Source organism: Cryptomeria japonica, chromosome 2 (genome assembly GCF_030272615.1).
Source record: "Cryptomeria japonica chromosome 2, Sugi_1.0, whole genome shotgun sequence".
Classification (NCBI taxonomy): domain Eukaryota; kingdom Viridiplantae; phylum Streptophyta; class Pinopsida; order Cupressales; family Cupressaceae; genus Cryptomeria; species Cryptomeria japonica.
In genome coordinates, this window is record NC_081406.1 from 80,848,837 (window position 1) to 80,862,177 (window position 13,341).

Sequence of the window (13,341 nt, forward strand, 5' to 3'; positions counted from 1 at the left end):
ATGATGAAAGTTAATAATTCATATAAATATATTTGAGATGGAATTTTTTAAAAGGTAGAAAATATAATGTCATGAAAAGCTTGCTAATTAGTAATGTGTTTCATAGTTTTGGTCCTTGTATGATGAAAGTAAATGATTAAAGAGGATTTGTGTATGATAACATTTGTACTTTCAGCATGTTGGCGTGCAGGAGAATTAGCTCCTTACTTGCACTTAGCACGAACATTTGATTTGGTTGAACAGGAGAGCGGTAAACTGAAGACCACTATAATGCTATGTAACATGTTTCGAAGGTGTGATTGACAGTAGATTGATTACAATACTGATGTTTCCTTTTGTGTTTTAAATTTAAGAGCTTGATAACTTTCATTACACTGATGCATGCAAAACTCTAGCAGATGAGTGTTGACTTCTTTTTAAATCGTATATGCAGTTTGCTTGCTTTATCGCCAGAGGATGTACTGTCTTCCGTATACCTCTGTACTAATAAGATTGCTCCTGACTATGAGAATGTGGTGAGTTCTAGTTACTGCTAAAATATATTCATACTTATTCAAGCTGCAGTAAAAGATGTTCTTGGTTTCTAATTTCACCCTCTTCCTAGAGCTAGCACATATTCCAAGTGAGTAAGCTAGTGGCTCCAATGTATTTTTCAAGTTGTATTTTGTTGTAAAAGTTACTGCCAAAAGATTAGGTCTACTTTATATCCATACTTATTCAAGCTGTAGTGAAAGTTGTTCTTGGTTTCTATATTACCCTCTTCCTAGAGCTAGCATATATTTCAAGCTACTAAGCTAGTGGCTCCAGTTGGTGAGTTTCTAGTTACTGCCAAAAAATTAGGTCTACTTTATATCCATACTTATTTAAGCTGCAGTAAAAGTTGTTCTTCGTTTCTAATTTTATTCTCTTCCTAGAGCTAGCATATATTCCAATCTACTAAGCTCGTGGCTCCAATGTATTTTTCAAATAATATTTTGTTGTACTCGTATGAAACTTTCGTATTGTATCCAACTTAATCTTCATTTACTTACCTTGTATTGCTTTCAGAATCTTGTCTACTATACATCATCCTGTTGATTCTTTTTCCTAACCATGTAGGATCATAAATTCAAGCACTTGGAAAAATCAATACACCATTGCAAAGGATGTGCTATGATGTGCCTAGGATGTTAAAAATGTGCCAAGCAGAGCCACATGTCAAAAGTGTAAATTTTGAATTTCATTTGAAAAATTCCAATGTATTTGCAGGTGTAGAACCTTTAGCGCATGCCTCAACAAGGGATAGCGCATGCCTCAACAAGGGATAATTTTTTCAAAATTGGCAATGTAGACTATTGGTACCCACTTGAGCGTTGATGCGCACCAAAGCAAAGAGCCACTTCAAAACTAAAACGATCATCTAATGTATAGGTGTTTGTAGTTGGGGGTGTGCACCTATACTCAAAGATTGTGTCATGGTTATTTGGAATGCTTCTAGGAAGATAAAAGCATGCTGCAACAAAGAATGATGTTGTAGAGTAATAGGGTACACATGGTTGAAGATGCATGTCCTTCCTCTCTTTCTAAGGACAAAAATCTGTTGGATTTGTGAAGCAAAAAGGACGAAATCTTTCCTAGTTTTCTGCACTTCCATATAGGAATTGACAATGTGCTTCTTCAACTAACGATTTTCAAGATTCCAGTTTTTATTAATATTGGGGTTTGTAATTTTCAGTTTTGTGTGTGGGTTTTAGTTGATTTGAGATGGTGGTTTACAGAGTGAGATTTTGGTGATTATATTATATTAGTGCATATTTTGTGTGAGCCTAATTTGCAATTCAGGGCATACCAAGTCTACAGGGAAGCATGATGCTCTTCTTTTGCTGGTCTTACCTATTTGACTGGTCGTACCAGCCAATTAATCATTAATTTCAGTGATATCCTTTGCCCTTTCTACAGACCTTACTCATTCTGAGTAAACTGTACATTTCTGCTGGCACTTTCAAGGCCGTACTATCTGATAATATCATTATTGCAGTTTATTTATCATTTTCTTTGATCGCACCAGTTCTCATGACCTCGCTAATGCAGGAGTAGGAGGAATGTCTGAAACTGAACATTACACAACTTTTTATTATATTTCTGGCTGTACAAATAAGTACAGGCTATAGCATACTTGCAAAATTTTCTTTTTAATTTTATTCATTGTAAGACAGGGCAATTTGTTGCTTTAGCATTCATCACAATTAAGGATTATCTCTACTTTAAGATTAGCAAAGGTAAGTGGTCTAACCACCATGTTCAAAGGTCTATTCTTCTGGGCTGTGCATGTCTTTTGAGGAGCCTATGTGCAATAGCAAACCTAGGAAGGAGTTTATCAAATGGAAATTTCCACTTGCCTCCTCAAATATTTGTCCCAACTCCCAACAGAGATTTTCAGGTGCAAGGCCCCAAGGCATTTGGAAGTAAGTTTGCTGGTTGTTTTGCTGAATTACCTCAGCTGGACTTATTTGTTCTTTCATATGAAAGAGTTTGCTTTATAGGTTTAGTTCTATTTTGAATATTTTGGTAGTTATGATTGAGACAATTAACTCGTTGTTTTTGCTGTTAGAGACATTCCTTTAGAGCTTGAAGGCAATCTTTCTATGGTAGTATGCAAATAAGAAGTAGAGCAATACATTTTTCAAAGAAATCAATATCAATTCCCTTTTCCTGATTTCTTTCCCTGAACTATCTGAATGCTTTCGTAATGGTGGCGAAGGCAAAAATGTAGATTGTGTTGTCCTCTCTCACAACTTTTTTCTTTGAACCTTTAGCAGATTCAGTAGATTTGATGTGATAGCTATTGGGAGGAAGGGGGGAAGTGTCTAAAGAGATTATAATATCCTGTTGGCTGGCATAATTGCATGTGCCAAGTTCAGGAAGTGGAAAACTCAACTCCTACTTGAAACAAGACTCAAGAATCTCCCCAAAGGTCTCAGCATCACTAGGTCTTGATGTTGCAAGACAAATTGGTGGTGGAGTGAGAACCATTTAACAAGGGGCCTGATGTGAATCCTAATAGGTGTATCACAAGGTAAGGTTGAAGCTCAGCTTAATGGGGATGACAAATCAAGAAAACACACAGAAAACTATGTTAATCAAGTTAACTCCACACAGGTATACTTACTCGAGAGAATAACATGATAGAGAAGTGTGCAGATAAACACTCATTAACATGACATTATTGGCAATAATTGAGATAAAAATAAAACTGAAAGGCAATAAGAGAGATAAAAATAAAATTGAAACTAAGTAAAATCTACTGTTAACTATAAAATAATAAAAAAAGGAACAAAAGGTAAAAGGTTTCAGAGACATGGTAGTGCTTTATCCTAGAACTAAGTCTGATTCAGTGCTAGTGGTGGGCTGTTGTTGAAATCGATCTTTACCTGATTTGTTGTGACACAATCAGGGCATAACACAATGCTATTATCTGAGGAAGTTAATCAATGAAATTGAAACAGTTGTCCATCACATTACATGTGTAGGACAAAAATTAGACATCAAAGACCTTTGAATCAGAAAATGTTTTCATTGAGCAGCAACAGCAGTTCATTACACAACACATGGAATGCAAGATTGAATTCTAGAAGAGCATTACCGAGACAAGAAAAATCACCTATCAAGAAAGATGTAAGGGCTGTATTTAAAACACTAAAGCAGATGGAATTCCCAACAACCTTGAAATGGCATACAGTTTTCATTCTTATAGAGTTAGATCTACTCCAATAGGCAAGAAAAGTGAATTACAGAATGCTGGAAGGAGACATTAATGAGCAAGTACATTCTAGAGTATTCCCGAATATTTTATTTTTGGATCCTTCTGGCGTTGAAATAAAATGGAACCCAGAGAACCTCGAGCCTATTGCTTTGCAATCAAGGAGATTCTGTTGCATTTAATTTTTTGACATTCTCTGAATTCATATTCTTCTGAGTGTTTTTAAATTTGCTGTCAGTTAAATGCTATCCCATATCCAGTTGATTCTTCTCAGTTGAAGTTAATATTCTCTAGGCAATTTTGGTCATGACTTTCGTCTAATTCTGTAAGTCGTTGAATTCTCTAGAAAGAAACATTTAGCTCGTAAGGACAAATCTTGGTCATTCCGGTAATCTTTAGGCCATGAGCTTTGTGATATATTTCCCTTTGGAAGGTTTGAGTCATCATTTAAAAGATCTTGCACGCAAGATAAATCAATCAACATTACTAAGTAATTTGTGTCTTCTCTTCAGATTATCCTTTGCTTATCCCCTTTTAAATTTAATTGATGACTCCCTTTTATATTTATCAGGAATTTAATAATATCTTGCAGTCTTTTAAAATCCATGTTTGAGGTGTCAGGACTCAATACTCAACGAGTTGAGTCAAGGTGACATGTCAATAGTCTTAGGTTTTGACACATGGTGGGTGTTGGGCAAAGATAGGTCAATATTCAGTCATTGCCATAGCCTTAAAGGCATGAAACAGTGTCAATGCCTGCGACAGGTCATCAAACGACCAATTGCGATAGGGGATGCTGTCGAATTTATTTGGGTCAAAATCCACATGGCTAGTGTGGAAAATGGACACAGTAGCAGGTATCACGCATAGGTCTAAACATGGTGGCATTGAAGTTATCACAAGCAATCATGTTGATTTAAATGAGCCTCATGGTATAAGTGCTAGACTTGAAAAAAATTGCATTTTGCTCACATGGAGAAGTCTGAAAGAGATGGAGGAAAAGTCCATGTGAGTTTTGAACATGAGAGGGTAAGTAAGTTAGGGTTGATTGACAATTTAAAGATGGGTTTGACGTTGAGGGTGGATAGAATTGTCAAAATCAGGGTATTCCAGCCACATCTTTTCACATCTGAAGTGAAACCTTTGTGGCAAATAGTCTTCTTCCAAGTATAGTATGAAAGATTAGTAATTGGATCTTAATATTGTGAGTAATACATAACTGAAGATTAGTTTACAACTCATCCAAGCAGTTGCCATCAGGAACTTGTCCAATCTCACCAGAATATTTGCAGCATTGCTCCTTTCTTGGGTTTCATATCTTGGAGATTTGAGACATCAATGTGGGCACAAAAGGATGAGAGTCTTGATATTGGAGAGTTCCCCTTTGTTTCTTTGAGAGATCAATCCCCACGTTGAAGTCCCCAACAACATTCCACTACAAATGCGTATGTCATGCCCCCATTACAAAGAAATATGAGGTAAATCAAACATCGCTGGAGAAAAGCACGCAATATTGAACTTGGCCGATTTTATTGAAATCCAATAAATAATAATGAAATCATTATCATTATGGCCCATTCCTTCCTTGTTAAGCACCAAACCTATTCAATGAAGTTGACTTGAAATTATATTCATTTTGGTGGCTGACTTCATAGATATCATCCTATATAAGACATGCTGGGAAGTGATGACTCGATATATGGGAGCGATCAAACGTTAGTAAAAAGCAGAAATTAATATGATCACCAAAGCAAGATTAATTCTGTGAAGACATATTAGAGAAGCTAGCAATTATTAAATAAGAGATTGTGATTATATTTTCAAAGGTAGTGATTATGTTTAAAAGCAGCGGTTTCCTAGAGTAAGAGATCATTAAAATATAATGAAGTTTGCAATTAAGAGGAAGAGCCATGACTTTTCCAAAAGGGTAGAAATATTGAAGAGGCATGACTTCTCCCTCATATTGGAGGGTATAAAAGGAAGAAGAATTCAATTGAAGTGGGCAGGAATAGAGGAAATGGAATGATCCGAGTACATATTTGAAAATCAGAAAATTAGAAAATAAAACAAAACTCGAATGGAGTAAGCATTTGATCTGAAATCAGGCATCAAGCCAACAAAGAGCAGATTCTAATTTTATATGTGCAGACTAAAATAGTAAGTCTATGTGTGGAGATTAAACAGATTAGAGATCATTATCTATTTGAGTAAGAGCATGGGATAGCATTCATCAAAGAAATCACATCAAATTAGAGAAGGAAGAAACAGGAAGTTGATCAAGAGAAGAAAGTACATCAGCAAATAAGGAAGAAGATCAGATCAGATATTTCACTTGCAAATAAAGAAAGAGACCAGATCAGATATCACAGAATGGATATACCAGATCTGATAACCATTTAGGGAAGCAGGCTTCTAACCCAGCCAAGTTTGGTATCTGATATTAATAAATGATGCAATAAATCTATAATCTTAAGCTTGGTATGTAATATGGATAATGATGTCACGTATCTACAAATATTATTTGTCTTTGACCAAGATGTTAACCAGCTTTGCCAATCTATGATATCTCTATAACTAATGAGTTTATCTATTTCTTGTCCCACATGCACTCATACGTGGAATCGAAGGAAATATGTCAGGGAGAGGCAGCAGACCGATTCCCTTTGTAATATGCAGCCCTATTTGTGCTTTGTTTTTTTTGTTTTTTGAATGTATTTTTGACTTGTTTTTGCAATATAATCCATGACAATAATAGTGCAGATAAAGAGATAATAACGTAACACTTTTTCAGTTCAGAAAATGACTAACATTCAGGATTAACACAACTAAAATTTCCAGATTTAATTTCTGATCTGAAAATACATTTTTTTCTCAAAAATAACAACTCTGTTCATAAAAATACACAACGTATTTAAATCCAACATACACAGAAATTGAAGCAATGGTTTTGCTTGAACTGTTCACAAAAATCAGCAAAATATCACTTCAAAATGAATGCCAATCCTCACAATCTGCTCCTAAGGCTACGCTGAAGGTATGCAAGGAAGTGCAGGTCCAAAATGCTCCAAAACAGTAAGTGTAACATCCTCAAAACCCTAGACGCTCATCAAAAGAGTTAATGGCCAGCAAGGGAGAAGATACAACAACCAAAATAGAAATATACCCTCCTCAATCTTCTCCAAAATTACTCTTTTAAAATATGATATTCAATAAGCTTTGCAAATCTGAAAATGTGGACTTCAATATGCCTAAATGTGACCTCTGAATGAAATCACCATATTATTCTCCAGATTTTATTTCTCAACAACGTGGAGAATGTTGCCTGCAATGGTCTCTGTCCTCACAAACCAAGAGAAGAAGCAATCTCCCCAAATCAGAATCAATATCAAAATCAATACTTAACATATCCTCAAATGAGAGCCCCGATCCTTCTTCTATATTTTTTTGGCCTTTTGGTTGCTTTTTAAAAAAAAACACTTTTTTACTATTTTTTGGAAAGCTTTCATGCTTTTTAAAAAAAAAAACAATTCTTGCTTTTTCACTATTTTTTTTGGAAAAACACTTTTTTGCTTTTATTTAATAAAAGTCACTTCCTTCTTTAATCTCCCAATGTAGCATTAAATAATAAAGGTCCATCCATTAAAATAAATTACCTTTAATTTAATAGTTGGGGTCTCTATAGTCCCTTCATTAAATAAATTAAAATAATGATAAATTTAAATCTTTATTTTAACTTTATTAACTTATATAACTTATTGTTATTTAATTTAAAATCTCTAGACTATATCAAAAGTCGAGATGATCATCAAACCCACCAATAATACTAAAAATAGAAAGCATGCAAATTGACTCTGTTGGTGCCCATGCATGACTTAACCGACTTACTAAAAATAGTAATTGTGGGAGAATTAACCCGAAAAGACTCCAAAAAAGAGTGTTACGCTCGTCAAAAAAATCAAAATACGAAATCACACTTGATATTGCTTCTAAGATTCCCTAACCCTAATCAATAGCCCATAGGAATCTATTGAATAGGCTAATGACTCTACCATGCTGAACTAGCTTAGGAAGGGGACATTACAGTTTGCTCTTCACAAAATTGCTTGTTCGCAAGCAATCTCAACTCAATCCCACAATTATTAGTTTGATCCAGATTTAAACCAAGAATGATTCTTGAGTCCCAAGTCAAGCTAGGAGATTTGTAGCACCATCTGTAGAAGGCACTATCTTGCAAGCTACCAACATAAGAGACCTCTCAAAAACCTCCTGTAAGTAGAGCAATCGGATATTGCACCAACTTTGTCAACTCATTAGGGAATTGTTCTCCAAATGAACTGAACTAACACACCATAAAAACTAACTCAAGAAAGTCATCAAGAAAGTCAACATTGACTCTCCCATTTCCAACAACCGTTGGACTACAAATCAAAGTGATCCTAGGGCTCCAAGTGAATCTTAGAAAGGAACCACCATGCTGACGATGCGGTACTTTGATCACTGAGACAATTTAATTTGATCCATAACTGCAATCCTTGTAACTAATGTGATCCTGAGCAATTGAAAAAAATATCTGCTCAGCTCAAAACCATAATCCTCACTATATCTCCTCATGAAGTCCCAAACAAGAAACTAATCTATCACTGTGAAGGGACTGGCAATCAAGATGTGAGCATATCCAATTCTGAAATCAGCTAACCAGGTAGTGTCTTTGTGATTGCCAACTGAAATCGTATCACCAACGCTTAATCTCCAACTGTCAAGGGAAGAAACTCGAGTGTGCCAACAAACCCAACTCATTGCAATTAACCAATCTTCATCTGGAAGCATGCATACTAACATCATGAAGTGACTACAATGACCAATATTCTTGTAAGTGGAAGTGGAAAATAACTGAACTGTACCCAGAAGATCTCCTACAATTGAGTGCAATGAAATCTGCAAGAGCTCAAAATCAACCTGCCCATAGATTGAAGCCACCATAAACAATGTAGAAAAGAAAAGGCAACGGTAAAGAATCTGAAATCTCACTAAAAACATAGGAGATGTGAGAATGAAAATAGCTGAAGAATCAATTCCTATGATAAAAACACCTCTACCAACTAGCCACATCTATAAAGTACTCAACTGTTGATAAAAAAGAAACCATCCAACTCATTTGTCAGTCAAGGACTAAGTCATGCATAGGCCGATCAGACAGTGGATAGTGGTTCTAACACTCATTGTAACAACTGCAAGTGTAATGCCCCCACTTTGAAATATAATTTAATAATAAATAATAATAAAAAAAAAAAAATAAAAAAAATAAAAATAAAAATTAAATTAAAATATAAAAAAATATAATTTTTTTTTGATTAAAGTTAATGAATTGCCAAAAGACATGAAATGATAAGTTGTGACTCCCCCAAATATGAGGTCTAAAAGGGAGAAGATGTAATGACCCCCCTTCTCTTGTTGCTATTCAGATGCACAAATTTGCCTGTCATCTATCTTCGTAGGCAAATTCACAGTCTAAGGGGATGATTGGTTAGCCAAAGGGGACGAATACTTTGTCAAATTTTGCTTTGGTGAGCCATTTATAATAAAACTTTATAATATTATGTTATTAAGTTACTTTTTCTAAATTTAGAAAAAGTTAAAAAAGTAAATTTATAAGTTACTTTATTTTGGAATAAGTAAACTTTATATTAAAAGTTACCTTGCACACTTCCCTAGGAGGTTTGAATAACTTAAAAGGTGGCCACACTTAAATGTTATGTTGACCCCTCATGCTGGTCGAATTATTGAAAGGAGAAAAGATTCCATTGGAATCTTTAGAAGATGCCAAATGAGGTCGAATTAGGGATTGGAGGCTTAAAGAAGGTTGTATGTGCAAATTGGGCATTAGGTGATTTGGAAATTATTCATTCTTCTTCTCTGCAATATTCTGTCATAGCACATACAGCAGTGTGGAGGCCAAATTGGAGATGAAAACCTTCAATTTTAGGCAGGTTGAACGATACCCCAATCATTAATCCTTCTTCAGCGCTCAGGAAAGATCAGTTTTCAGGCCATTCAAGGGTCAAATCGTGTGGATTTTTGTATCAGATTGCAGGGTTAGCAATGTCAATCAGATCTGAGCAGTTTGGTCACATTTCTCAGCAAGTTTAATGCACATTTAAGCCAGCTGTACCTCTCCTAGGTCAGCCGTACCATCTTTGGAAGCCTGGGATTGCAAATAAATAAATAAGAAGGTTTTTGGAGCCGCTCTTGCTTGTGAAATCCTTGTTAGGAGGTAACTAAGGTATATTGGTGATCTATTTGGTGAAACCCCAGCACATTTGAATGATATCAGCAAATTAGAGGGGAAAAGGAAGCAATTTTGGTGATCTCTCCTGGCAAGATTTCAGAATAAGCTCCAGATCAGCTATTCATCCACTCAATTGTTTTTGATAATTATTGTTTTGAAGATTAAAACCCTTTGGAGCTGTTGGAACATTTTGGAAGCTCCTGTAGCAGCATTTCTCTTTAATAAAGTCAATAAAGAAACCCACAAGGCAAGGCGTTGGACCCTTGGTAGGCCAATTTCGCATGTTAGTGTTGAAATTATTCAATTCTTTGCATTTATTAATTGCTGATAATAAATCAGATATTCTGAAATTAAGTTTTAGTAGTCGTAATTTGTTCTTGTCTTGAATTCCAAATTGCATTATTCATTCTATCATCCCAAAACCCCCAAAAACGCATTAAAACTCAAAATTTCCTCAAAAACTCCAAGCTACAATATGCTGGTCAAAGATTGATTTTGAAACAAAACAAATCAGAATTGAGCCATCTCCAACATCTTTCAGAAGAGAACACATTTGAAGGGGGGATAATTTTTGCATCAGAAGTGCAGATCTGATTGTGAAAGGTTGTGTCCCTTTCAAAGGGCAGAAATAATGAAGAGTTGCACTCTTTCAAAGGGGGCTAATGGTGAAAGGGTGTGTCTCTTGCCATGAAGAGGTGTGACCTCTCCCTCACATTGAGAGATATAAAGGAATAAAAAGCATCCAGTGGGATCACCATTGATCGGATCAGATCAGAACTGTTATTAAGTTACAGGCAGTAACATCCTTGTTCTTGGTGGTATGCATGGGGATGTGCTTAATATGTATGCTTAATATATGAAGCTTGATAATATTCTTATGCAGAATTTAGTAGTAATATTAATATCGACTACAATATGTATGACAGCCATGCTTAATTTCATATACATTCATAGTACATATATGTATAGCCCAGTCCTTAGTCTTCTGCTAATGCTTACATAGGGATAGGGGGTTTGTGTAGGGAGAGGTAGAGTAATTTGATCACTAGATGGGTAAATCGCAAGATGGGTAAGGACATATATTTTTGAAGCTTTGAGGGAGAGTCCTGAGATGGGCATAAACATATGTTCCTAAGAAACCTTGAGGGAACCCGCTCGTAGACTGTTTACAAGCGCCCTAGCACAGTAATTCCACCATCTTCTATAGGGTTAGGGAAGAAGTGTGGGCGAACCCTAAATTTAATTAGCTATTTATTGCATTTTATATACTTACAATCTCAATAACCTAATTTAAGACATAATGATGTTAAATGATGTATGTAACTATTGGGAAACATGTAGCATTCTAATAGGGGACATTATACCAAGGGACTCTAAAAGATGAACCATAACATACAAAAGTTCGCTGTCCCAAACCAACTCTGAGGGTAAACTGTCAAAGCTTACAGCATAGACCTTCATAAGATGAACTCCTTTAGCTTGGAAGGTCTGAAATAAATAATAACTATTTCAATTCATGACTCAAATCAGTAAAGTACAATCTGATTTAAGTGCTCTACATAGAGGACAACAATAGTACTGATGAATTGCCCGAGAATAAGCATGCGTGAAAAACGTAGTGCTGCACCAAATCATCTCAGAATTGCTTAGGAACCACCTCCAAGCAATCACCAACTGAAAATCCTCACTACCTTGACAAAGAATAGTGTGCCAACTCCCTTGAATAAGAGCAAACCATGATGTAAAGTGACTGAATCGTAACCAATCAGCAAGCTCAAATCCGAAACTCTGATCGATTCTTTGCCAAAGAACACTCCCAAGAGTATCCATTTTATCAATTGCTTCAATTCTTACTTGAATACACTTTCGAATCTGCGTATAGATGAACCAATGGAATCACATAATGGCTGGTAAGAAAAGAAGCAGCATCTTTCAATTTGAAATTTTGATCCTTATTACTCCAAAGGTCACTCCTATGACTCCCAATAATCTCCATCAGTTCTTGTTGAGAATCCCAAGCATGAGTACCCTACCAAAAATGGTTTCCAATGTACCCAGAAAGGTGCACAACATAACTCCAAGAGCTATCCAGATCAAAATGTACATTATTGAAATTTGTTGGTAATCCCTTGTAGCCCATCCATGAAAGCATCAACAACTGAATGCAAGGATCAATTGTGGTTTTTAAAACTAACCCCAAAGAAAGATTAGTATGATACATAACATCACTCAATCTAAGAATGGATTGTCAAACATGTAGATATTTATGACCATTCTCCAAAGCTACATAAGTAGCAAGCTGGAAACTACCATTCCTTGCTATTGTTATGAAATTTCCAGCAAGCTCAAAAACAATGTTTGGCAACCTTTCAAAATCTGAAATGTAGAAGTCTCCATAAATCAATATATCCCATGAAAATGCTATGTTTCCAACTACATATGTAATGCATGCATTACTTCTTATCAACTCAAAGAAAGTATGAAATGTTCCACTTGTTGGCCAACTCCAAAACTCAAGACCAAACCTCATGTCAGAGTGAAGCAACTTAAAATAGATACTGACAAGGAAATAACTCTCAACTGAAATCATTAATTTGCATATCCAAGTTACCTTCCAATTCTTCATGTATGGAGGAATAATGATGCCTCCTAGTGTCGTATCACTCCATATGCAATCTCCAGTTGTCTCTTCTTTTGTCTATTTCATATTTGGTGGTCTCCCAAAAGGGTAACCAATTATCTCATGATGTGAACCAAGATCAAAACCAAGCAGAAAATCACACTCCAACCTAAGTTTTGAATCTTCTCCTGGATCCCACACCTTGATATTTTCACCAAGTGCAATGCTACAACTAGGATTAGTTCCATCATCCAACTCAAAAAGTGGATTGTTATAGGACATCTCAATATCCATCTCAAATAATGGGTTATCAATGGACACCACAAATTGATTATGCTAAGAAAGTGAACTGCTACTATGATGAATGCCAAAATCAGAACTATTATACGTGTCATCAGAGTCTGCAAGGCTGTCCCAAATCTTTGTGCATCTCCATTATCATTTTCAGCAGTATACTGTGGATCCAAATTATCAAAGTTCTTTAACTTCTGCTCAAAGTCAGTCCCATGCAAAGATAAATCAGATTTTGTTACAAGATCATCATCAGAAGAAATTTCATCCAATTGAAGATCCTCATCACACTTAGGTGCTAAAACACCCAGATCCCAAGTGCTAAACAACTGATTGCTCTGTACGTTGTGCTCATTGTTTTCCTCATGAATGGTAACCTTTGTAAGTAAATCACTCTCCAACTCC

At 35.6% G+C, this 13,341-nt stretch overlaps 1 protein-coding gene across 7 annotated transcripts in view; it reads left to right on the forward strand.

Moving 5' to 3' along the window:
• Positions 1 to 13,341, forward strand: part of LOC131078854 (DNA ligase 6) — a 323,121-nt gene that overhangs the window by 3,431 nt on the left and 306,349 nt on the right. For all 7 annotated transcript variants that reach the window (XR_009113859.2, XM_058016664.2, XM_058016663.2 and 4 more), the window contains exons 2-3: positions 176 to 293; positions 434 to 515. Coding sequence is in view for 6 of the 7 variants with exons in the window: in XM_058016664.2 (XP_057872647.1) it covers positions 176 to 293; positions 434 to 515 (200 nt within the window). In the remaining variant the exon portion in view is untranslated. The remainder of the gene's footprint in view (positions 1 to 175; positions 294 to 433; positions 516 to 13,341) is intronic.